The following is a 27,062-nucleotide window of genomic DNA, read 5'->3' as shown; positions in this document are numbered from 1 at the left end:
ATACAGTCTTGGAGGAGGCGGGTTCTACTGGTAAAATAGAAACCCCTCTTATCCTTTCTTGTGGTGACCCATGGCCGTCAGCGGAAGAAGTTAGTGTATTGTTGCATTGTGGGAAGCACGCATCATAGATACTAGCATCATGGCGGACCCGTTTGGAGAAGGACTGTTCAGCGTGTTTGATGATGAACAAACCGCTTCTGGCAAGAAGTCTCCTGCGTCTTCCACAGCCCAGACAACAGGGTAAGTAATGACCATGTGTTCCTGCTTCACGTCTAGTGTCACAATAGCTTAAATTAATAATAAAATAGAAGAAATGAACATGCTGTCTCAAGTAAAAAACGACCGAGCGCCGGGAGTGTCATCATGCGTTCCGAAAACTGCCGACCTACAAGCTCACAAGGCGGTGCGACGCGATGCGTTCTGAGCTTGCAGATCTACTGTTTTCGGCGAGCGATACCGTCGTATGACGAAGTAATAAACCAGGCTAGTTAGTTTGTTTAGCGGCGTCGATATTATAATCCATTATATTATTATAGTTTGATTACATTTTTTGATACATATTCTCTATTATTCTGACATATGCAGTCTTAAATACGACACTGGCTTTTCACCATTAGATTTAAATATAGCATACCTAACTAGTTCATTGTTTACAACATTGATTTTACTCTAACTTTTCTCTTTACTGGCAAAATGTACCGATTTGTTTTTACAATGATAATAGTTAACTTAAGTTACATTACATTATTAATTAACATTAATTTGGCACAACATTATTTTGGCAATTATTTTAGCTGTATTACATCCAAATAGCCCTTGCTTCTAAAAATGAAACCGAACCGTACATGAAAACTATTTGTAACACAAAATGGACAGCTATAAAATAAACATGTATTTGTGTTCGTTGTTTATATAGTCTGTTACTGACTTATGTGTTTTGTAACCTCGCATCATAGGCTTTCCACACAGCAGAAATGATTTGTATTGTCAACTATGTGTTTTTGCTTGCTTAAGACAAGACATAATGGTTGCAAATAAAAGAGCAGCAATTGTTTAGCTATATATCTAGGCTAGCTGATGATGTTTTCTTAGGATTTATTGCCTGCACTCCTTTGTTTACCAGAGGCAAAGTTTTAGGTTGTGTAAATAAATTGTACACTTCAAGTATAACTTATTAATGACTTGCTAAACTGTCAACACTGAGCATTATATTCTTTCCCTACCAGGAAAGTCCTTGGGGGTAAACATGGCAGTGAGAGGGATGGCAGCCCATCCTTACCTGCCAAGCCCAAGAGATCAGCTGACCCTGATCCTACTGAGGAAGTGATGTTTGGGAAGAGACCTCGACCTGACACGGCTTCTTATGACATAAAGTAAGATGCTGTTGAATTTAACTAAGACATCTTTGTGGATCTCTAAGCGGCTTGGGGAGCCTTCTCTCTCTTCTGTTGCATAGAGAGACCAAAATATCGGTCAAAATAAAAAGTGCCCTGATTTCCGATATCTGTGATATTGGCGCAGATAATCGGCCGTTGCCGATAATTGGTTGATCCCTATCAAACGTTCAAAATATCTAGTGTTCTAGGTCTTTTTGAGAGGGTGGTCACCGGATGAAATAACCTCTAATATACATGTGTGAACTACTTTGAAACCCCCAAAATAACTTTTTTCCATTGATTACTCACCCCCTGCATGGAGACTTAATTCATGGATATTAATTCCTAAGACTTGGGCGTTACAGAGACTGTCAGTGATGTAAATAGGTTTTCAATGTAATGGGTCCCGGGACCCCAGGGGTGGTCTTTTTGATGGGTCCAAGAGACATCTTATGAGTCCTACTTCAATGCCGTTAGACCCCGGAGGGTGACATGATTGCGTCCTTTCTCATTTTAGTGAGTCTAAGGATGCAGGAATCAGATGCAGGCTATTTGCATCACTTTTGTCTCAACAGGTAACCACTGCTGGTCATGCAGTGGGTCATGCATATCCCTTTAACTTGAACTTTATAGAATAGATATCAGGTGATCCTTGATTCCTTAGTTGATATTGTTGCTTCTGAAGTTAATGTAAATTTATTTTATCCATTTTCCAGCAGCATTACTGATTTTATGCCCCAGGTGAAGGTGGAGTCGGTAGAGACAGTGGAAGGATGCACGCATGAGGTAAAGACAGATGAAAGACAAATCAAATGGTTTTATTACATTAGTTCTAAATGTACATTTAAGTTATACTGCTGCTGTTCCCCAGGTTGCTCTGCCTTCCAATGAGACCTACATACCACTGAAACCTCGTGTGGGGAAAGCTGCTAAGGTAGGTTTGATGTTTATCCGCCATTCTAGTTAATTTGTATCTATGATTTGTTTTCTTAGCATTCTAATAATTACATAACTTACTGGAGTCCATATTTTGGGTATGCCATCATAGGTGACAAATGTTTAATAATTTACACTCCACCCTGGTGTCGGACTTCGAAAGTAGCAGATCTACGAGCTCACAATAGACAATACATTGCAATGTGTTGTGAGCTTCTGATCTTGAATTTGGTGTTTTTCAAAGTAAATTTATTTTGCTTTGACTAAATGAAAGCGAATGTTGAACTTGAAATGTATCAGTTTTCACTTAGAAATGCGCTTGCGTATACTAGCTATATAGTTACCTGTAAATTGTTATGGAATTTTATAGAAACATCCAATTCAAGTATACATGGAAACTCAGCGACTCTGCACATCCAGTGTATCGTGTTAAAAAATACTCAAGCGGAGAATTGTTATAATGGAATCCTCTGTCTTTGCTTCTGTTGTAGGAGTATCCTTTCATTCTCGACCCGTTCCAACGTGAGGCCCTCTCATGCATCGAGAACAACCAGTCTGTCCTGGTATCTGCACACACCTCCGCTGGCAAGACTGTCTGTGCAGAGTGAGTCTCACTACTGAATCAAACTATAAATTCCATAAACCTGTGTAAATATCCCGGGCGTAATTCGGACACCATCTGACCGATCGACTTCATACGTGTTTGTGTGTGTGGTTTGTGACGAGAACCAACGATCTGTCTTTGGAGGACACATGAATCTCTGTGTGGAGATGGGCTGCCTCTGAAATATTGGGGGGGTAATAATTTACTATTCTGTGCCGGGTTGCAACTCAAACCGGGCTGAGTCGGCTCTAGCAAACTTGAGCCACGAGAGATGCCACAGAGCAGGCTGAAGCGCACAAGTTGATGTGTCAAACGTTGCGACGCACCACCGTCGTGGTCTAAAACTATGCTTCATCCGCAAAGAAATCTAGTCTGTGGTTGTTGGAATTAGCGACGGCAGTGGGATTTGAACTCGGGAGGAGTGGGTTGGGAGTCTAATGCCTAACGATGCATGCTACCGAGCTGGCTGCGAGTTGTGCTTTTCTGGCTGTATTAGAATGTGCGAATGCCTGCCTCATGGGCACCATCCGAAGAGGGTGGGGTAGCTAGAACTATTTATTTGCTGCGGTCCTTGTGAGAGACAGGATATTTGGCCTTACAACCCAGATATCCTCAGCGATATTTGGCCTTACAACCCAGATATCATTGTGTTAGAAGTTTCGGCATCCCGGTTAAGTTCTAATCGGACACCACTGCGGTGGGTCCTAGCCCAGACAACCAGCACTAGTTTAAGCTATTTTATAGTAGGTAGTAGGTTTGCCGGATTGGCTAACAATACCCATCGGCTTCACGGATTGGTCAAACTTTGCTACATGTTTGTGCCGCCACATTAATATAAGTGGTAGCATGCCATGTACAAACTCCATTACAGTGCTGAGCAGCTGCAAAGCTCTTATAGAGAAGCCACACAGAAGAGGTATTTTTTAAGCCTGTACTGATACACATTATGGATTTCCAAGGGTGTCCAACGTGCAAAACAACCAAGTTCAGTAATCCATCCCTGAAACTAATGGTGAACGTCTGCGGTCACACACTATGTGAGAACTGTGTGAACTCCAACATGTTTGAGCACGGCACAGGTAAATGTACACAGTGTGACACGCCCCTGAGGAAGAACAACTTCCGCGTTCAGCTCTTCGAGGATCCTGCCGTGGACAAGGAGGTGGACATCCGCAAGAAGGTGCTCAGAACATACAACAAGGTAGACGTGGACTTCCACAGCCTGAGAGAATACAACGACTACTTGGAACAGGTGGAGGACATTGTCTACAGGTTGACCAACAACATGGACGTGGAGAGCACTAAGCAGGCCATGGAACAGTACCAGCGGGAGAACAGAACGCTCATCCAGGAGAACAAGGCCAAGCTGACACGAGAGCAGGAGGAGTTGGAGAAGCAGCTACTGGAACAGCAGGGCCAGGAGCAGAGACAACTGGAGGCGGTGCAGGCGAAACGGCGCCACCTGCAGGCCAAGAGGAAGAGCAAGCAGGCTCTACTGGACGACCTGGAGTCCTCTCATCTTCCTGCCTCCCTTTTACTGGCACAGCACAAGGACCATGCTGCCCAGCTTGATTTGAACATGTAGAGAAACAGACAGCCAAGGTCTGTCTGACATTTAGGCCCACGTACGACGTCGTCATCACGACGTCAGCTGTTTTTGCTGATCCCAATATCTCTATATTTAATCCATCAATTATGTAGTGGGTGGCGCAAATGTGTGGAGTATGCACTTGCAACTCATTGTTGGCAGACTTGAATACAACTAAACTTGATTATTAATGTGTAATGCAGGTATGCCATAGCGCTTGCCTTGAGGGAGAAGCAGAGGGTGATCTTCACCAGCCCCATCAAGGCCTTGTCCAATCAGAAGTACAGAGAGATGTACGAGGAGTTCCAGGATGTAGGATTAATGACTGGCGATGTTACCATCAACCCTACTGCCTCCTGCCTCATCATGACAACTGAGGTAGGCCATCACTATTTTCTCAACGTCCGGTCCAGGGACCACCAGGGGTCCAAATTAACTTTCTGGTCTGTAAAGCTTGAGAGACCTGTATCCATTTGGTTCCAGTTACACTCATACTATTGAGTATGAAATTATGTGAACTCACCTTTGCAACTGTTATTTTCATCCCCAACTCACAGTTTTAAACTTTTAATGTATCTTTTTAGAGGGGCGCCAGCCCCTCCTATTGAGAATGAATGGATAATTTTACGTCATAGTGTCTGAGCAAATTGGCTTAGTGTCTAATTTTGAGGTGTTTAATGTTTGTTTTTGACAATTGACAATGAAGGGAACATTTATGTCATCTTGTCCCTAACGCAAACATTAAATGCCATTAACAATAAAGGCAATTTAATGTTTGATTTGTCACCATTTTTACATCACCATTACATCACCTAATCATAGCAACATGAGTTAGACTTTAATATTATTATATTATATATTATATATATTAGCACCCCTCACTTCACACAGGTGTGATTTTTGTTTTACACAAACATTAAATTCCCATTGACAATGAATGTAGATTTTACGTCGGTGTCTGAGCAAATAGGCATATTGTCTATTTTATGTCATGATGATGTACGATGATAAGAGTGCCCCACACTTCACACGGGTGTGATTTTTATGTTTATCTTGTGTTATGTGCATAGGTTTGTGTTGTTCGGATCCTATATGTATGCGCATGTATATATGCAAGGCAGCTACAGTGCTCCTCATGTACCATGCAACTCTTGCACCTTATGGATATGCATTTCTGTATCTGTAAGGTTTCAAAATGTGCTCAAAGATGGACAAAATTAATGCAGAGAACATACATGTATTGTCTCCACAGAACATAAATGGGTCTTAATCACCTTTTGGCCATGTCATTACTCATTATAGGCAAAAACTTTAAATTTGCCGATCTGCAACAAGCCATCAATGCAGGGTAAGCTTTGGAAATGTTTCAATAGGGCTCAAGTGGGTAAGATGATAGTATTGGTTGATGCCATCTACAGCAGTTGTTCCCAAAGTGGGGTCTGGGGCTCCCAGGGGTCCTTGAGGGAGTTCCAGGGGGTCCTCAGCTAAATGATAGTTTGGTCCATTTGTACACTCTGAGAGTGTACATTTCCTCAGTCAGTGGTGTCATAACTATGTTTTATATTATGTCATCATTCCTAGATTCTGAGGAGCATGCTGTACAGAGGCTCTGAGATCATGCGAGAGGTGGCTTGGGTCATCTTTGACGAGATCCACTACATGAGAGACGCAGGTGCATTAGATTAGATTAGATGTCTTTATTATCCACAAGGGAAAATTGTTTTTCTCAGGTCAATGCATACATTCAGGACAATACATACAGGACAATAAATAATTATAAGTCTCTCTCCACACCATGAAATGCATGCATGGATAGTTTGATACTAAAGGAAAAACACATGACTGCATGATAATAGCCCCATACGTGTCGCGATTGGAAGTGAGAAAACTAATAACATTTGTACATTTCAGAGCGTGGCGTGGTGTGGGAGGAGACCATTATTCTCCTGCCTGACAATGTGCATTACGTCTTCCTATCCGCCACCATTCCCAACGCCAGACAGTTTGCTGAGTGGATCTGTCATCTCCACAAACAGGTGAGCTGATATATGGCACCACAACCAGAATGTTTGTGCAAAAGTTTGTGTATTGTTAAAAGAATAGTCTTCAGTTGTTTTCCATCTGTTTTTGACTGTGAGCTCTAGTAAACTATTCCTGTCTAATTTCTCTCCATAGCCCTGTCATGTGGTGTACACAGATTATCGGCCTACTCCTCTGCAGCACTACATCTTCCCATCAGGGGGCGATGGACTACACCTGGTGGTGGATGAGAATGTAAGGCCTAGTCTAGTGTCCATGTTTACTCTGCTTTTAGTATGCTAATATGATTTTAGTCTTCAACAGAAGTTCATATAGTGTTCAACATGTGATATATAGATCATCCCACGTGTCTTGTATCTTTAGTTCATTTGAATTGCAAATAACCCACAAATCATGTTGTTCACGGTGTTGGCGAAAGGGCCTTTCTGTGTGGAGTTTGCATGTTCTCCCCGTGTCCCCTAGGGTAGGTACCCTCACAAAAACATGCAGTAATCCTGGTCTCTAAACTGCCTCCCCCTGGCCAGCCGGGGCGCCTGATGGAGGGGAATGGAACTGGTTGGAATAACGTGTTCCTTCCACGCACTACGTCCAACCAGGGACACTCCCCCCTGTCAGGTGTAAAGGAGCAACTTGGACACTCATGCATGAAGGAAGCAAGAGTTCAAGTCCGTTGCTCTCCCCAGGTTGGCGGAGGGTGTGTAGAGCCCAGGATCACATTAGATAATTGACACGGGGGTGAAAAATGGGTTACAAAATCGTGGGATAAAAATTATAGAAAAAATAAAAAAGCCACACATCTGATGAGAGCTATACCATATTGCAACCTGTTTTTGAGTGACAGTTATAGAGCCTATGTGCTTTCCTCCAGGGTGACTTCAGAGAGGATAATTTCAACACGGCGATGAACGTCCTGAGAGACACCACTGGCGATGGTGCCAGCAAACCGGGAAAGTGGGATCCAAGAGGGAGGAAAGGAACTAAAGGTATGTTTATCTTTGTTCAGACTGCAGGCAGATCCAATTTGTTTCTGTCCTGCATCTGATCTTTAGGACTGACCGTCCACAATGTTATTTGCAAGTGATCAGATCGATCTGTGTACGGAATTGGATACCGTCCACCTGTCTTGCATTGTTTGATGTGGTAACAAAAGTGTGAGTAATGCTTATCTAAGTAAGACTTGTTGTCGAACGACACCACTAGAACTTACACACTTCTATAAAGTATAACTCAGTGTCCAGACTCCAGAGTGAGAGTCATCTTTAGAAATCAGATTTGAATCGCATTTAAAGTCACCCTGGAAATCTGATCCACAAAAATCTGTTGCCACATGTTTTTTCTGCTGTTCATACTACAAAACAAATCTAATTCCAATCCTGATAGCCTAAAATCTGATTTGACACATGGTCTGTGTTTGAGTGATGTGTCTGAGGATGCAACTGCCTCACTCTCCCCCACACACACACACAGTCACACACACACACACACACACACACACACAACTCAACATGCAGTCCGTGGCACAAAAAGCTCATTAAAACATTCTTTCCCAGTAGTAGACTATTTAAACCACTCGCAATATACATTAATAAAGCACCGCAGACTTTTGTCCCATGTGCAGCAAGTGGCTCAAAACAGCTGTGCCAGTAGCCTACCTATGAATGTGTCAAGTCAGAAGTCCACCCACCAGATCTGGAACCAGAAGAAGTTTATATCTATCTATCTGTCTTTTTTTGGTATCAGGACATATTGAGGGTACACGATCCATGTTAAACATCGTATGAAGGAAGTATGTCTCACCCCCCCCAGGTCCATCCAATGTGTTCAAGATTGTTAAGATGATCATGGAGAGGAACTTTCAGCCAGTCATCATCTTCAGCTTCAGTAAAAAGGAGTGTGAATCTTATGCTCTACAGGTGTCCAAGCTGGACTTCAATACAGGTAATTTGAGCTTTTCCAGTGAATGTACCACTTTCCCAGATGTCTTTAACAGGTCTCCATCTTGCATAGAAAAATACATTATATGTTTCAGTGACTTGGCTATAATGCCTGGCCCTGCAGTGGTAAAAGTGTGCAGTTTCGCTTTGTATGATAGTATGCAAAATATCTGCATGTGATCTAGTCCTAAATTGCAGTTGTAGATAATTCATTGAAAGTAGAATATAGTTAGTTACAGAGAATATAACTGGGGGTTAAACATGGTTTAACTGGGTATTGAGTGTGAGAGAAGAATCGAGTTAAAGTGGTGACATTCACAAAAATTGCCAAGACAGATTGGCGGGGTCGCATTCTGACTGGTCTCCACTCTGATTGCAATGAATATGGCTCAGGCATATGCTGGCAGATAATGTCGCTTCAAATTAGACTTGGCAAGCCAACGTCTAGATCTAAATGCGGAAGATTTCATCTATCTGCCTCTGGTTGTCTTCAGTGAAATAATACACCCACGTTCAAACGAAGACACATTTAGACAGTTATGTTCTTTCTAACTTAATTGGTGGGAACTGCTGTGGCAGACTCATAAATAAGAGGCATTGTGAGTTTACCTAGCTGTGCCAATTTAAGACGATTTTATGTATCGATTTCACAAGGCCTCTTTATATTATGTCGTATGCGCACAATTCTATTTCTAAATAACCAATGTGTCCTTGAATAATAATACATACTTTTGTCTATTTATTGTGAGGGTATTTGCTGTCATCTGCATTTCCCCATCCTAAGTATTGGGAACAGTGGCTGTGTCAATACAGTGCCCGGGGAGCAGTTGGGGGTTAAGTGTTTTGCTCAGTGACACTTGGGCACAGAGGAGGTGAAACGGTGACCACACAGCCAGACAGCCAGTATTTATGAAAGGGGCAGGCGAGCCAAGTGCTACGCATGCCCATTTTATCAATACTGCAATTTTGGAATGGATTTGGACGCAATCATTTATCGTGTAGGATTAATTTCCAGACATCAGTGAATCCACAGCCCTTAAACCAACAGACATCAGTGTCCCAGGACCTGTATATTTACAATCTCACAATAATTCAAGAATTTAGTCATGAAGTTGATACCTCAAAATTCCTCAAACCTGCTATACATATCTCCTGTAGGCTTGATTTTAACCTGAACCACCACTCTGTTTATTGACCTCTGTAAGTCACTGTTTTACATATTTTCCACGCAAACTAGGCAGTTTATTTCTCCGTATATTAGTACTTGGTAGTTGCTTTGATAATCGAGGCTGCCTTTCTTCGTTGGTATTTCTAGACATGCTGTTGCAGGTCTGGAGTTGTTCAGAGTCGGACCCTCCTGTCTGCAGGGTCAGCGAGGAGACGTGGCTCCTTCTCTGTTCCTCTCTCAGTCCTCTCCAAACTCCTCTCCCTCTCCTCTCTTTCCTCATCATCCTCCATATCTTTTTGTGATTCCCACTTCTCTGCATGCCCCCCCCCCCCTCTCTCTCTCTCTCTCTCTCTGGCTCCCTCTTCAGCCCTGCTATGACACATAGTTTCTGGGCAGTGTTGGAGGTGCGAGTGGAATGGACCATTAGACTGGCTGAGACAAACCAAACTGACAGTCTTTCTTTCTTCCAATCATTTTATTTTCAGTTCATACAGAGTACACGTTTGACCACTTCAACCTAGCTACCTAACCCTATTCTGAGACGAACACATTCTGCGAAAATAATGGATCTACAAGCTCACACAGCGGTAGTTCTTGTGCTATTTTTTGCAAAGAGATTTGGCGTAGAGGGAAATACTAGCAGACCTAGTACAGAACTATGTTCATTTTGACAACCCGAAAAAGTTCAACGTCGTTTGAAGTACAGTATGCTTAAGGCTAAGCAGAATGGATTGCATACTAGACAGGATAGAGATAGAATGTCATTCTACAAATAAAGTGAGATATGTACACCGAGTCACATTATGTTATTGTGGCAGTCGCAGTGATGTAAATAGTTTATCCATTTTCTGTGTGAGATGTGCAGCAATATCTGCTGTGCAATTTTCTCTGTCCAAATGATTTACTGAAGCTGTTGTGCACCTAGGTACCCGGTTCTTTGGGTTGTGTGGGTTACAAGGACAGATACAAAATAAATGCAAATGACATTTCAAATGGTTAATTATGTTTGTACCATGTTTATTTGTTTTCTTGTCCCAGAGGAAGAGAAACGGCTCGTAGAGGAAGTGTTCAACAATGCTATTGATTGTCTTTCTGATGAAGATAAGAAACTACCTCAGGTCAGGAGGATGATTCTCTATCCATAACAATACAATAATACATACTTTTGTCTATTTATTGTGAGGGTATTTGCTGTCATCTGCATTTCCCCATCCTAAGTATTGGGAACAGTGGCTGTGTCAATACAGTGCCCGGGGAGCAGTTGGGGGTTAAGTGTTTTGCTCAGTGACGGAGGATGATTCTCTATCCATAACGATCTTAAATTGTCATTCCTTAATGCCTTTATTTATTGGGTGCAGTACTTAGTTTAGACAGTTTTTGGTTTAGACTAGTCATTAGTTTGACCAGTCATTAGTCCTACAACTATTTATTTCCCCATAAAATAGTTTCAGAACCCATACCTCCACCATGTTATATGTAATGTTTTTGGCATCCTCATGAGTCATGTTTATGTTAAGTAAGTAAAGCAACTTGTGTGCATTTTACAGGTGGAGCATGTACTGCCCCTTCTGAAGAGAGGGATTGGTATCCACCATGGGGGGCTCCTACCCATCCTGAAGGAGACTATCGAGATCCTGTTCGGTGAAGGTCTGCTCAAGGTAGGACAAGAAAAGAACCTGGACTCTGTCTAGTCTACAGATAAAAGTAAAGATTATAGATCCAATCCATTTTCCTGCACAAAATATTACACTTCAGGCAGTACTACTCAACCAGTAGTTGTCCGACCCAACACCAGGGAGTAGGGAGACCACCTCCAACAAATGAAAATGTGCTATTTCTATTGTATTAGAACAGCTTTAATGCCGTGATTAAACAATCGTGATCCAGATTCAACAATGAAATCATAAACCCCCGAACGGGAGAGAGAGTGTTCTACAGTCAAAGTGTTAACATACTAAACAAATAAGTTATGCATTGCTGTTTTAAGCTGGAGAACAGTCCACTCCTTCTAATATTAAGTGACATTTCAATGACTACAGTTATCATAATGAGTAGTGTGTTGCTATTTTCATAATTGTTTATCACAGTCATTGTTGAGGAAAATTAAATTTCATCCATGCAGGGCTTGTGAGGCCCGCAACTTAATGCACACCTGAAATAGTTTTTTTTAATTCTATTATTGTTGCTTATTATTCATGATGTATTGTGCTTGATGTGCTGTTGTCCAGGTCCTAATGATTCCAGGTTGATCATTACTAAGAAGGGAGTTGGTCGCTGCTTTTAGGGCAGAATATAATCTAAATGTAATTGATGGACTCAATGTTCTGATTGTATGTCTGCCTCTGTTTCTTGCAGGCCCTGTTTGCTACGGAGACATTTGCGATGGGCATCAACATGCCAGCGCGTACTGTCCTCTTCACGAGTGCACGCAAGTTCGACGGCAAAACCCATCGCTTTGTAAGGACACAACGACAACACACAGCCAGTCCTGGTTACTTTGACCACTTAAGACCTATGCTTCAAATTCAAATGATAAAAACAGCAGATCTACAAGCTGACAACGTGTCGCTGTGAGATGTGTTGTGAGATTGTAGAGCTGCTATTTTATTGATCTGTGAAGCTACCGTACAAAGAAACAAGAACATAAACACAAACGCAAAACAGTCCTGGTTTCTCTCTGAAGCTATCCCTTATCTGGAATCGGTTTCCTCTGGCTAGGTTGGTGCCTTCTCCTTTATTTATAAAACCACAACACTGACCTGAGTGCAGTGTGGAGCAGGCACACTGCCGCCTGCTGCTTGTGAGCCCTTTAGAAGGTCTTGGAACCGGATGGTTTATGTCATTATATAAACAGCCACATATTGTTTATAAGGGCCAAGGGCCAAATATCAAGCTGCCTTCACTTAGAAGCCCAACTCTTCATCATCACTTTGTACACGCGCACACATGCGCACACCAGGTCCCATAAAACACTCACAGAAACGCACACCAAGAGAATGCGAGAGCAGAGGAAGCTGCCCTCCAAGAGGTTCATGAGGAACATCTGGCGACTGTCTCTGCCAAAGCTCCACGCAGGCGCACTCACACACACTCATTCCACCACACTTAGAGCACAGAGCCCTGTAAACATACCTGAATTACACATGAGATTCTTTCTGCAAAGAAATGCAACAGTAACGTGTGTTTCATCAGTTTAAAACACTTCAGTTCATAAATCCAAACTGGGATTGGTCAGAGGCAGGTGTGTTGGTGCAGGGAAAACTGTTTTTTTCATGAACCTCCTTAGAAAAGACTTGTGTCTGGGGACCTAGGGGTCCTCCTGTAATGGTGCAGGCAACTAGACCATATTGGATTGTTGTCCTTGTCTGCACCGCAGATACACGGCACATTTATTTTAAAGAAATGTATCCAGTATACACTGCATTTATTTAGCATCATGACTGTGGGTGCACCTGTTCTAGATCACGTCAGGTGAGTACATCCAGATGTCCGGGCGAGCTGGGAGGAGAGGAATGGACGAGAGAGGCATCGTCATCTTCATGGTGGACGAGAAAATGAGCCCAGCCATTGGCAAACAGCTGCTCAAGGTACCCGTCTGTAGCTGTTAGCATTTAGTTTGTATATTGTACAAGAGTACGATATACAAACAAAATGCGGAATTAATTAATGCATTTTTATCCCCCTTTAACTGCTGGAGTTTTTTACTAACTTTGAAGACTGCACCCAATATTGTATGTCATTCCATTCCACCCACGGGTGCCTTAAAATAGCGTGCACGAGTGTCGAAAAACTATCCATGATCGATCCGTGAAAAATAGTTAGAATAACAGGCATTCGTATCGGTTCCATCGGCCCACGGGGGGAGACTTGTTTTTTTCCGGTCACATGATCCAAACGTGATCCAAACTTTGCTTTCCTTTTTCTGCTTCACCTCGATGAACCGTAGAATATTTCCAAGAGCCAGTTCTTCTCAATATTTTACCAAATCCCCACTCTTCAGAGATGCCGTAACCGTGTTCCTACTGCCAGAATGGTCCCAAGAGCATCTTGCAAAAACACTTGACAGTTCCTCTGAATTACTGAATTGAGCTAGCCAGATAACAGACCCTATAATTGTTCTCTTTCTGGGTCACTGGGACATATGTTGCTCCATTAAAATATTCACAATACGTGTGCGTAGACTGCGTACACTTCAGAGGAAGCCCAGGATTTGGACCGTGGCCAGTTCGGCTCCTGTCCTGGGTGTGGCACGTTGCCCAAGGCATCTTTTGTACGCCCTTTGAGTGAATTATTTGGCCCGTTCTTTCTTACTGAATCATATTTCTCTGTTCTTGATGTACAACCATTGGCTTGTGAAAGATGTTGTGTTCATGTGAAACCGCTTGTTGGCTTACTAGTGTCTGAGATCTCTCCCAGGGCCTCTTGGGTCTCTCTTTTTATATCCAGGCGCCTTAAAGGGATAGTTCACCCTCAAAAAACGTCTATCGATTACTCACCCCATGGACCCATTAAAACCGGTTTTCGTGTTGGCTATTCAAAAATAGCAGATGTACAAGCTTACAGCGCCACACAAAGTGACACCCTGCGAGCATGTAAATCTGCTATTCTTGAACATTTTAGAAAATTTGTGAAAAGTGTCCTTTATCTTCTTGAATAATTTTGAATGACTGATTTAGAAGGCATTTATAGAATCGGCCTCAGGTCTTAATTGGTTAAACTTGTGCTGTGTGCAGGGCTCTGCAGACCCTCTGAACAGCGCCTTCCACCTCACATACAACATGGTGTTGAACCTGCTGCGTGTGGAGGAGATCAACCCAGAGTACATGCTGGAGAAATCCTTCTACCAGTTCCAGCACTACAGGGCTTTGCCCGGCGTAGTGGAGAGTAAGTTCATTCATGCGGTGTGTGTGTGTGTGTGTGTGTGTGTGTGTGTTGGCATTTTTATGTCAAATATCCCTAAGTAAATCTGAATAATTTCCTGTCAAACAAGGCATACTGTGTAATTTCATCAGCAAGCCTTTGTGAACTATTATGAATCATGATTTAATTTACCTGTACAGGTATTTGTCATTATAGAGACACTCCTAGTTCTGCTTGTCTGACTGCTTAGTCAAAATATTCTTATTCAAAACTTAAACGGTATTAAATATGTATCCGACAACATTTGAGGTGAGAAATAAGCAATGCCATAACATTCATGAATGTTTTTAATATGTGTGTTCTGGTTAAACTGTCTGTGTGCAGAGATGAAGAAGTTAGAGGAACAGTATCATGCCATCGAGATCCCGAATGAGGAAGTGGTCGTCACCTACTTTAAGATCAGACAGCAGCTCGCCAAGCTGAGCAAGGAGATCCAAGAGTTTGTCCACAAACCCAAATACTGCTTACCCTTTTTACAGCCTGGACGACTGGTCAAGGTATAACACACTCTTACATGCATGAAATAACCATGTTTATTCTCACATGTTGCAGAATAATACAAAATTGCAATCTTCCAGGTGAAAAATGAAGATTCAGACTTTGGCTGGGGCGTGGTGGTTAACTTCTCTAAGAAGACTAACGTGAAGGTACAGTATTATGTCGCAACACATTGCGTTTCATCGCTGTCCGGCAGAAACCTCTTATCCCCATACTTTGTGGCCTTTTTTATATTAACCCATTCTGACCTGAGATCAGATTCATACGAGGTTTCCACTGGACACACACTGGGTCTGATTAACCCATTCTGACCTGAGATCAGATTCTAAAAATGTCAGTCGTTCTTCGAATTTTTCAAAAATAGCAGACCTACAAGCTCGTATCGCGCCACTCGGTGGCGCGATATGAGCTTGTAGATCTGCTATTTTTCAATAGCTAAAGCATAACATGATGCCAACACCAAAATGGGTGCCCGGTCAGAATGGGTTAATGCCCTAATAAACTTGATAATACTACAGTGTAACACAAAAGTAGCAGATATGCTGGCTCAAAACGTGGCGCAAAGCCATGCATTTTGAGCTTGTAGATCTGTTTACATCTATGGAGTGTGGATGACAGGGTTATTATCGTTAACAATAAGAAAAAAAAGAAAACATGGTGTTAACTGAAACTAAAATGTAAAATTAACAATTCCAAAAATAAAATAATACGGTAATTAAAAGAAATGAATATTTAAGAAGTTAACTGTGGTGTGAGTCTAATGTTCATTTGGTTGTGTAGGCCGGTTCAGACGCAGAGCCTCTGTATGTGGTTGAGACTAATGTTCATTTGGTTGTGTAGGCCGGTTCAGACGCAGAGCCTCTGTATGTGGTTGAGACTAATGTTCATTTGGTTGTGTAGGCCGGTTCAGACGCAGAGCCTCTGTATGTGGTTGAGACTAATGTTCATTTGGTTGTGTAGGCCGGTTCAGACGCAGAGCCTCTGTATGTGGTTGAGACTAATGTTCATTTGGTTGTGTAGGCCGGTTCAGACGCAGAGCCTCTGTATGTGGTTGAGACTAATGTTCATTTGGTTGTGTAGGCCGGTTCAGACGCAGAGCCTCTGTATGTGGTTGAGGTGCTGGTCCACTGCAGTAAAGAGAGTGTAAAGGACTCTGCCACCGAGGCTGCAAAACCTGCTTCTCCGGGAGAGACTGGAGAGATGCAGGTGGGTGTAACACACACACAAACAAAGAGATACACACAGCACACACGGACAGAGACTGGAGAGCGGGTAGTTACAACACATACTGTACACACACACACACACACACAAAGCTGAATTTAAGAGCTGCTTTCAAAATTGCCAGCTCAATAAGATCTACCCACCATTGCTGAAAATAGTATAAATAGAGAGGGGCTTTTAGAATAGCGGCGCTTGCATTACATAAGACAAATGCACTTGGAATGGGAAGAGGGGGAGAAATGGAATAGGTAGGATTTTTTTGTATTTATTTGTAATGCTCCTGATGTTTATGCACAGCAACACTCTTGAGAACAAAATATTGCATTGTGGATTTGAGCTGACGGGCCCTTTTTGATGTCAAACAAACAACTCACCTTTTAATTCAAGTGGCATATACCAATTTTTATATATTTAAATTAAATATTATTTAGGGGCATGTCATGTAATCTACCTCAGCCTTTGTGATCTACCCTTTGGCCACCCCTGGTGTGGTATAACCAAAATGTTTTTCTTCAGCAGTGTCTCAAGTAGCATCCCTATTCTGGGGCAACCTGTCTGCGAAAAAGGCAGATCTACAAGCTCAGGTGTGAGCATTTGAGCTTGTCGATGGCAAAGAGATCCCTTTTTTGCTAATTTAAAACATTATTAAATAGTTCAACTATCCGATCTACATCAACACGTTGTGAGCTTATAGATCAGCTATTCGAACTATAAAAATATATATATGTTAAGGGTTAAGCCCGGGTGGCACAAGATATCGCTGTTGGTGTAGAGGCAAATACTAGAGAACATCGTGTAGAGCCCTAGTGGACTCATGCCACAATGCCATCTTTCTGATAAAACCTTGTGGGTAGACATGCATTTCTATTGTAATGCTATGTTTTCTTAGGGTGTATATATATATATATATATTCAATATGTTTTTTTTGTATTATTGTCCAGGTGGTTCCAGTAATGCTGCATCTCCTGAACTCTATTAGCTCAGTCCGGCTGTACATCCCCAAGGATCTGAGGCCCTTTGACAACAGACAGCTCATGCTCAAGGCTATACAGGTATTTATGGCAAACGTATGTTTTTGCATATATCTTTTCATGTCACTTTAACCATATGCACATGGAACTATGATTCTATTTATCTGCTGCTAGTTTATATGTTGGATATGTTTTTCTAGGCGAATCTACCACAGCCTGCATGTTATTTTACCAGTTCGCTGCCATGTGTTCCTTTCCGCTCTATTCTCTACTATTCCCTATTCCAACTCTTCCTGTAAATGTTGAGTACATTTTTTTGTTTTTGTTTTTAACACCTGTAATGGTGTCTTGTCGTCTCCCCCTCTCTCAGGAGGTGCAGAAGCGTTTCCCGGACGGCATTCCTCTGCTGGATCCCGTGGATGACATGGGCATCAAGGACCCTGCCCTGAAGAAGGTCATCCAGAAGGTGGAGGCCTTTGAGCACCGCATGTACTCCCACCCAATGCACAGTGACCCCAGCCTGGAGTCTGTCTACTCCCTTTGTGAGAAGAAATCCCTGGTAAGATGGACAGCAGTGTTGATTTGGACACCAAATTTTGATTGAGTTTTATGTCATTCAAAATGTTGTAATAATGGCTTATTTTACCCTTGGTTGCATGCTGAAAAGAGCCGATTTACAAACTCACAATGTGTCACGCTGTGAGCTTGTAGATCTGCTATGGGACACCCGAGCGCAAGTAAACCTAAAATGACTTGTCTTTTAGTTCGGCTGGATCTCTTCTCCGCTAGTCTCAACCCTAAGATTTGCATCTCAGATTTATTTGTTGACGAAATTGCAATATATTTAGTCTTTGTCATCATACCGTAGCTTAGTTTTTATTTAGTGTTCGTCAGTGAAAAGTGTCTACAAACACTTTTTGTCATAGTTTTTTACCATGAAATTAACACGTCTGATAATATAGTGTATGGAATAAAATACTAAGGCCTGATTCCTATTTAGTTGTGCATTGTGTTGTGTATTGAAAATAACCAATAGAAAGTAAGGGTTGGAAACAATAGGCTAGCGTTGGCTCTTACCAGTGAAATGTTGCTTTCTTTTATCTTTACTGTTAATGCTGAAATAAATCAAATCGGCACAGTTTGTTAGCCACAAATGACCTTACGCTATTGCTTCCTTTAGAAGCAGGATGGGCGGTGTACTTGTACAGACAAACGCAGGAAGCGCTGATGGACAATATATAGACTTTGCTGTGTTCATAGCCCAACTGGCAGAACACCCAGAGATCCACCTCTTTTGGACTTTATAAAAAAGGCTATCGGAGACTGAGGAGTGCATGGAAATGTTTAAGAATTAATTACAAAAGTCTTGAATTGCTCCATGACAGAAAATAAATTGAGATTTGTGAAATAAAGTAAAAAATATGAGTATAATTCAGTTCCTCAACATTGTAGCAACAATGACTAATGAGAGAATTAAGCATGGCACACATTGATGTTATTTGAAGGTGCTGTATGCATGGGTCCTACTTATACAGTAAATATTACACACATATTTGTTTTATGGATGCGGAACTGCTTGCAAATGGGACCCTGACGGGTCCCTTTGGTTCAATTTGTACACTCATAGCATCTGAAACGGTCCATGGCTGAAGTCTTTGATAATCCTACAGGCTTTACTGACACAACTTGTTGACCCAATGCCCAAAACAATGGTGTGTTTGATTAATTTTAATGAAGCAATGAATAATTCATGAGGGGGAATGCGATCCCTGAGCAAACATCTGTATGTTTGCCTATGTACACAGTCACATTGTACAGTACATAAGTGTGTGGGTGTCATTGGTCAAAGTGGTAACTGATTGTGGAGTTGTGTCTGATTTATGCTTAGTTCTGCACCAGTGTTGCATGCGACGATGGCTAATCTAAAGCACACAGTGACACAATGCGTGAGGATGCATTGTGTGATTGTAGATAAGCTATTTTTGTGGTCGACACTGGCATGCAACTAAGTAAATCAGGCTTTACTCTGTTCCGCTCCTGACCTTGGTTATCCATCTGTGACTAAGCCTCTTTAAGTTCTCCTTGTTACTTTGTTTCCTGCAACAGCAGTGTACATTCCCCCTTTCAGGCATATACAAATCTGTCGCCTTTCTGTAAATTCCTCTTGTTCTTTTTTTATCTGAAATGGATCCACTTGATTTGTGCAGATCTGCTGCAATTGAATGAGTGTGATGCATGCCTAGAGGGGCCTGGAGTATGTCATATTTGGATTGAAGGCTGCAGTGCTGGCTACACTGCCATTTATGACACCAATACACACCATACACTTTCTATCCTGTCTTTCCCCTGTTCTCGCATCCTTCTCACCTTTTTCACCCTATCCAGTTTGCATTCTCACCTAGCCACTTATGTCTTGTTTAACAATTAAAGACAGGGAAACGTATAATTTTAAATGCAGGAAATTCAAATGGTCTGGAAAAATCACAACCATGTGAACTGAGCGGTGCAGGCTGCCCAATAAAATGGTAAATGGTGCATTTATGTAGCACCTTTTATCCAAGGCGCTTTACATAGATTGTGCATTACATTCACCCATTCACGCACGCATTCATACACCGATGGCGGCGGAAACCCATGCAAGGCACCAACCAGCACATCAGGAGCAATTTGAGGTTCAGTGTCTTGCTCTGGACACTTCGACACTAACTCTGGGGGATCCCGGGTTCGAACTAGCAACCTTGCGGTTACCATCCGGCCACTCTACCCCTGATCCGCCGCCAATAACACCACTGGCTGGCTGCAGTTCTAGTTCTAATGCTCAGTGTGAATGGCCCTTTAGCCTGCTCAACTGTGTGGCCCGAATGTGACCCCAATCAGTCAATGGGTCGTATACTACAAACAGACATCCACACTCGGTCGGTATTGCAGTTGTTGAGGCTGTACTCTAGACAGACAGACATACACACACATGCGGCCAGTCATTGAAGTGGTTAGGCACCGCTCAAAAACGGTGCCTATGTTGTAGGATATAATCATAAACACATTTGTACATTTATTCACTGTTTGAACAGCTAAATTATTCCCACCCCATACGCAGGCTGCCAGTTAATTGGCCCTGGACTGTAAATATCAGAAGTTGTTGTAACTTGTCTCTTATCTGTTAACCTACCTTTTTAAGGGACAGTCAAATTGCGCTGTTTTTTACTTTTGAGTTTTCATACCATTTTGACCAGACACATCTGTGTCCACTTAAAATGTGTTTTCAGCAACAAAGTGTTCTATTCCAATGCAGAGCCTTCGTTGTTATTTGCCCTCTAATAATAGATACTGCTTGCGTGTATGAAGTGCGTGTGTGTGTGTGTGTGTGTGTGTGTGTGTGTGTGTGTGTGTGTGTGTGTGTGTGTGTTCTTTGGTACCCCAGCATGTTGTGGTGATTAGAGGTAATGGTTAAATTGGATAATGGACTCAGCCAGGGCACAGATAAATAGGTGGGTGGATGGATGCGTGTTACCACACTCTTGAGAGTCTACAACAAATGTAACCAAATGGACCCTTACGGTTCCATTTGGTTCAATTGGTTACAGTTGTACACTCAAGAGTAAAAAAAAACAACTAGATGCTCGCTCGCCTACGGCGCGCTCCCGTCTAACACCACTCTATGTGCCAGCACGATCTGAGTGAGACACACACACAAACCGTACATTTTGATCGAAGGCAGACAGCGATTTATCTTTGGCCAGCATTGACCATGTTTTTTTCCATGCTGGGCAGGTTGTTGCGTGTTGTTGTTTCTCCGTGAATATTGTGTGTCTGTCGTCCATGTGTATTGTTTGTTACTTGCCACTTTATTATGGGTCGAAAACGCAGAGGTAAAGTCAAAGCACAGGCGTCTACTGCGCATACGTCCTGGTCTATGACTTGCCACCCGAACGGTGCTCAAAGTTGTGCTCTTAATATATACAGTACATATATTATCGTGTGCTCAAGGTCTGGGCTAATTGGACTCGACTACATTATTACTGCTAACTTCACTTGATCACTTATTGTAACTGTTGGATGCAGCAGAACTGTTGGAGACAAAACTTGTGTGTGTGTGTGTTAGATCGCAGCAGATGTCAGAACAGCCAAGCGGGAGCTGAAGAAGGCGCGGACGGTTCTGCAGATGGACAAACTCAAGTGCAGGAAGAGAGTCCTGCGACGCCTTGGCTTCGCATCTCCCTCCGACGTCATCGAGATGAAGGGACGCGTTGCCTGTGAGATCAGCAGGTAGACGCACACCCCTAACACACACACACGACACATACTTGTGCACATGATGATTGCATTTTCAGGACTAACGGTTGTCTTGTCGTATTTGTGCAGTGCTGATGAATTGCTCCTGACCGAGATGATATTCAATGGTCTCTTCAACGATCTGACGGCTGAACAGGCCACTTCTTTACTGTCCTGCTTTGTCTTTCAGGAGAATGTAAGAACACACACACACACACACACACACACACACACACACACACACACACACACACACACACTATACATGCATGCACAGACACACACCATAGATTCAGAGTGTACAGTGTGTGGATATGAGTTAACAGTCAGCACAACAACTAAACACAACTCTAAAGCATTCTGTTAAACCATTCTGACCTGAGATCAGATTCTAAAAATGTCTTCTACATCCTGACCGTTTTCTGAAAAAGCTATGTTTCTATGTTCTTCGATTTTTCAAAAATAGCAGACCTACAAGCTCGTAGCGTGGCGAGCTATGAGCTTGTAGATCTGCTATTTTTCAATAGCTAAAGCATATATACCAACAAAAGAAAACTAGACACAAACCGTGAGGCATGAATAAAAACTGGGATGAATAGAGAAGGGATGAAACGCTGCAAGGTGGCACCAAAACTAAAAACTAAAAGTTTCTTCCTGACCCGGCACATCCACAATAACTCACTACACCAACAAAACGGCTGAAAGGAACAAAACTACCTGTCTATATTACTAACCTGACCTGTGAAACATAACATTCACACCTGTTAAGTACAAAGAGGCTAATATAAAAGCAGAGGCCGCATCGCAGATATGGACTTAATCATCAGAGTGATTGCTCGGGCAGGCTTGTGATTAATTCCAGGTAACCGTTATTGGGCCTTTTTTCCAAATTAGCAGGTGAACAATGCCTTCTTGGCTAGCTCTCAACCACTGAAACTAAAGCACTAAAGTACTGTACAAACTAGTGATGTAATGGTGCATGTTTTGTCCATGAGGCAACCCTAGCAACAGATGTCTTCATAAAACCTTTGATCAGTCTCCATATCGGCACGTCCTCTTCACACAACAAATGAGACATTAATTGTGCGTGTCGATGTGAAACTGTGGCTTGTGTGTCATAGGGCCTCTTTGGCTCCTTGCTGTTGTGCTTATAGTTCTCTTCTTCGTTTCTCATCTTTGTCACTGACTTACTCGGCAGACGTGCAGCTGTTCCACTATCCAGTTCCACACAAGGCTTTTCTGTATATTATATACACAGCTGAGCTCATTAGTTTAACCACTTATGTCCTTTTTTACAAACGCTTCATAGTGTGAGGGTGTTGTTTCGATGCCTTGTGTGCTTTTAGATCAGCTAATTATGCTATTTCAAAAACATCTTTGTAAATGTTTGCCTATACTGATTAAATCAGTTTGGTTAACCACATAAACCCTAGTGTACCTACTTTGGGGCAAACATTAGGCAAAAATAGCCGATCTACAAGTTCACAATGCGCCGCTTTGCGACGCCTTCTCAGGTGAAATTAATGCTGTGTTTTATTCTCTAAATCAGGCCAGCGAGATGCCAAAACTGACTGAACAGCTTGCTGGGCCACTGAGACAGATGCAGGTAACACAGACGAAATACAAAGCATTTATGCTTAATGTATGATTTGTTGTACAACCGTGCCACTTTGCCATTTCACAGGAAAACACCACATTTACCCCTGTTGCAAATAATTGAATTTCTGCCATTCGCCATGCAGGTTTTTAAAACCCAATATACTTTGTTGACTGGGGTCCCCCAGTGCTCTAGTCTTCTATTATTTTCCTCCACACGAAATCTCTTTGACATTTTATTTAATGTCCTTTTCTTTATTTTTTTTTACTTTCAGAAGATAGTATATTCTAATAGTAGTAGTATTAAATATAAATGGATGTATGAATGAATGGACCATTGTAAGCGCTTTGAGTAGGCATGTAATGCAATCCATTATTAGACATTATTTTGTGCTACTTTTCTGACCCTCAGGAGTGTGCAAAGCGCATAGCCAAGGTGTCAGCAGATGCCAAGCTGGAGGTGGACGAGGAGTCCTATCTGAACCAGTTCAAACCGCACCTCATGGATGTGGTTTACACCTGGGCCAACGGAGCATCCTTCGCTCAGATCTGCAAGATGACCGATGTCTTTGAAGGTCAGATATAGACTTCTGCAGCATCACTTCCATGCTTTTTCCACCCCGTTTCAATTGCTCTGTTGTGACCATGTACAGAATATGAAATTGTATATTACAGTATGTATACTATTCCATATGCTTGTGGTGTGTGGGTGAAGGTTGGTTTGAGCGGTCACACCTGGACTGAATCCAAACTAATTCTGTCGATGCGCAACAGGTGTACTGTCACACCCAGCTCTGTCCAAATAGCAGCTCTACAAGCTCACATGTTGAAAGCTTTGAAACTTATTTTTTTTAAACATACATATTTAATAAGTTAGAAATAGGAAAATCACTGATCTGGCATAATCTGATAATAGTTAGTCAGTTTTAGACCTAAAGTAAGCAAAGGGAGACGTTAGTAACCCACAAGTAAGCAACTAATTAATAACACATTCTATGAAACACAATTTCTGCCAATGTATCAGTTAAGCAACACTGCTTTTGTCAACCTAATGATTGCCACATTAGTTTAGTAGAGATTTTGTTACATTGTAAAATGTTGTGTATTTCTATGAAACCAGAATACAAACGCAATTTCTGTCAATGTATCAGTTAGCAATATTTTTTTAGTCAGCCCAATAATATGAATGAAATAATTGTAGTTTGGTTAATGTTAATAGCATTTTTGTAACATTGTTAGTATCTCTGCAAATCTACGACAATTTTATTTTTAGTCCGAGGCAGAATCAACTCGGATCACGTGATTACAGGTGTATAAGAGTGGGTGATATTATTTTCTGTGGACATTCTCAACAGTGCAGAGTTAGAATATGGAAAAGAGAATCGAGAGGAAAGAAACAGAACAGGTCCAGTAACAGTCAGGAAGGCAAATCAAATATACAAAGTCCAACATACAGTAAATAAGGTCCACTACGGAAGACCGATTGCTATGCTACTGTGTTTCTATACATGTATTATAATGTGTGTGTGTGTGTGTCTGTCTGTAGGTAGCATCATCCGCTGCATGCGACGTCTGGAAGAGGTTCTGAGACAGATGTGTTCAGCTGCCAAGGCCATCGGCAACACTGAACTGGAGAAGAAGTTTGCTGAGGGTAAGACGCCTTGAGCATGATTCACACTCCCATTATACGACACCTTCATACTATAAATTAAGTTAATACTTAAACCCAGTAGTCAGCCATTGGTCCGCGCCACAAATTGTAGTTTATTAACATTATGATCTGTTCTACTGGAGTGAGTAACATGATGCCGCTCAAACAGATTGTGAGATGTTATCCCAAAACATGTATGTAAACAAGATGTCAGACAAAAGTACATCATCAATCAAGTCGGCATGAGAGAAATTTAAGTTTCCATTCCCAGGCAAGGCGGGGAAGGAGAAAAGAATAGGTTGACGTTACCAATGTTTGGTGGTTGGTAAAAAGCAGTTTATGTTCAAATGTGGTGTAAAGACATTGTATTAACATTGGATTTTCAGGCCGGTTTTTAAAGGAAGGGGTCGGGGAAATCCACACTTGGGTGGCAGTGCTGTAGAAGGAGAACTTACCCGTGGTGATTGATTCGATGACTCACAATAGACATGTTCCTTTGTGATACCTGTGCCACAGGCCTACTTGGGAACGATGCAAGTTGGGAACAATGAAATGCATGGGACACCCTCTTATGCAATAGCTGTTATATCCGTTGTCATTGCACCTGTAGCCCGTCTGTCTGAGCTAACCCTCATATATGGAGCTCTATATATCTGGGGGGACTTGGGCTCATTAAGTTCACTGGCAGAGCCTGACCATAGCCTTTTCTGGCGGTTCCGGGAAACCATGTATCCGACCGAATCAAGGTCGGCCACTGCACTCCCTGTGGTGGTGTGGAACACGTGTGTCGAATTTCAAGGCGGTGGGGCGAACAGTTCTAGAGTTACATGGATTACAGACATATACACAGATGTACGTACAGCGATTCGTTGCATTTATTGGGTAACGGGACAACTCGCTTTTCCATTTTCCTCCCGGAATTTCCCCCAGTAAGGGGTGGGAGAGGCTGGATGGCAGATGGCTGTGGAACTTGAAGAACAACGGATGTGTGCTTATGAGAAACAACAAAAATAAAAAAATTGGCAAAAACAGAAGCCAACACGAGAATAAAGTTAACATTCGGTCCAAAATGTCCGCTAATTCACAACAACTACTACTAGGCTACTTTGGTGTTGACATTTCTCCAACTATAAAATGTCACGACAGCAGTACAAATATAATTTATGAAAAGTCTACTACAGTGAAGTCGGTTCACGGAAGTTGTTGTAGACAGCCAAAAGCATATTACAAGTTGTCCCCCTCACTTGGGAAAATTCCAGGAGGAAAAACCGGGGTGAGTTGTCCAGTATTTAATTTATTGTAAGGTGAGATTCATTGCACTTTTCAATATTGAGCCTATAATTCATTTATTTATTTCTCTCTGCAGGAATAACAAAGATCAAGAGAGATATTGTGTTTGCTGCCAGTCTCTACCTATAAACACCTTCCTCATGCACCACAGCTCACCTGTGACCTTTCTCTTTTTTTACTCGTGTAATAAACTGTTAATGGAGAAAATGTACAGACATGGTTGTTTATGTACAGTGTAATCAACTTTTGTTGATTATTCCACCTACCGGTACATGGCCAGTTGATTATTCCACCTACATGGCCACTTCCCACACACTACGTCAGAGCAATATGACCTTTAAATATATGTGGCACAATCTTCATCAGCCTTGGAATAAATATTAATGTAATTCTAGTAAGTTAAGTTGTAGGCACTACTTAACGACAACGATAATGTTCTCAGGCCATGTTACAATAATCATTAACCATCTGTCCACCAGTTGTCCTGTCATTCTGCTCCTGTTGACTGGATTTGTTTTACATTTCTAAATTATTTTTGGAAAGGATTAGCATTTAATTCAATTGAAATGCATGTATTGTGCAAGCTAATCTATTGGAGGATACCACCCTATTTTATAATTGTAGTGTTACGGCACGGAAATAGATGATCTACAAGCTCACAACTCGTCACAGTGCGTGCAATGATCTGTGAGCTTGTAGATCTGCTTTTTTCGCAGGTACGCTACGCAGAAAGTGGTTTAAGTTGGTTTTATTTTAAGGTATGGTCTTATCAAGGATAACGAATACTATTACTATTCAGAAAGAAATCCTTTGTACTGAATGCTAAGCTGTTGATGCATTTATGCATTAAATGCATGTTTCATGTTAGCTTGGATTTCTGGGCCAGAGTTCACAAATCCCTACAGTAGAAGACTTCATTATAATTAGTGAATATTTCTGTTTACTTGTTTTGTTTATTTCCATTGTAATAAGTAAAGTGGTTCATTGTGATTT

At 41.9% G+C, this 27,062-nt stretch overlaps 2 protein-coding genes across 4 annotated transcripts; both read left to right on the top strand.

Moving 5' to 3' along the window:
• The first annotated feature begins 131 nt into the window (after window positions 1-131).
• Window positions 132-26,946, top strand: mtrex (Mtr4 exosome RNA helicase). Of its 3 annotated transcripts, XR_013963489.1 has the most exons (28): window positions 132-240; window positions 1,227-1,373; window positions 2,093-2,162; window positions 2,248-2,310; window positions 2,804-2,916; window positions 4,708-4,882; window positions 6,086-6,176; window positions 6,416-6,540; window positions 6,680-6,778; window positions 7,413-7,527; window positions 8,351-8,482; window positions 10,685-10,764; window positions 11,194-11,304; window positions 12,002-12,103; window positions 13,108-13,233; window positions 14,380-14,530; window positions 14,891-15,063; window positions 15,145-15,213; window positions 16,145-16,270; window positions 17,231-17,341; window positions 17,631-17,819; window positions 21,363-21,526; window positions 21,623-21,728; window positions 23,082-23,138; window positions 23,541-23,703; window positions 24,675-24,779; window positions 26,146-26,264; window positions 26,649-26,946. XR_013963489.1 is itself a non-coding variant. In XM_080756682.1 (27 exons), the coding sequence occupies exons 1-27, from the start codon at window positions 140-142 to the stop codon at window positions 26,196-26,198; spliced, it is 3,114 nt and encodes a 1,037-aa protein (XP_080612808.1). In that variant the 5' UTR covers window positions 132-139; the 3' UTR covers window positions 26,199-26,661. The 3 variants fall into 3 exon arrangements, 2 of the variants coding, with proteins under 2 accessions (XP_080612808.1, XP_080612807.1); XM_080756682.1 differs by having other exon boundaries at window positions 2,096-2,162; window positions 26,146-26,661; XM_080756681.1 differs by having other exon boundaries at window positions 26,146-26,661.
• On the top strand, window positions 3,863-4,501 carry LOC308310406 (CDK-activating kinase assembly factor MAT1-like; the record flags this gene model as incomplete). Its single annotated transcript, XM_080756751.1, has 1 exon — window positions 3,863-4,501. The coding sequence occupies one exon, from the start codon at window positions 3,863-3,865 to the stop codon at window positions 4,499-4,501; it is 639 nt and encodes a 212-aa protein (XP_080612877.1).
• Window positions 26,947-27,062: the final 116 nt, after the last annotated feature.

This window comes from Protomyctophum bolini (genome assembly GCF_963924005.1).
Source record: "Protomyctophum bolini genome assembly, chromosome: 22".
Classification (NCBI taxonomy): domain Eukaryota; kingdom Metazoa; phylum Chordata; class Actinopteri; order Myctophiformes; family Myctophidae; genus Protomyctophum; species Protomyctophum bolini.
The sequence above is the reverse complement of the archived record's forward strand: the minus strand, read 5'-3'. Positions and strand labels throughout refer to the sequence as shown.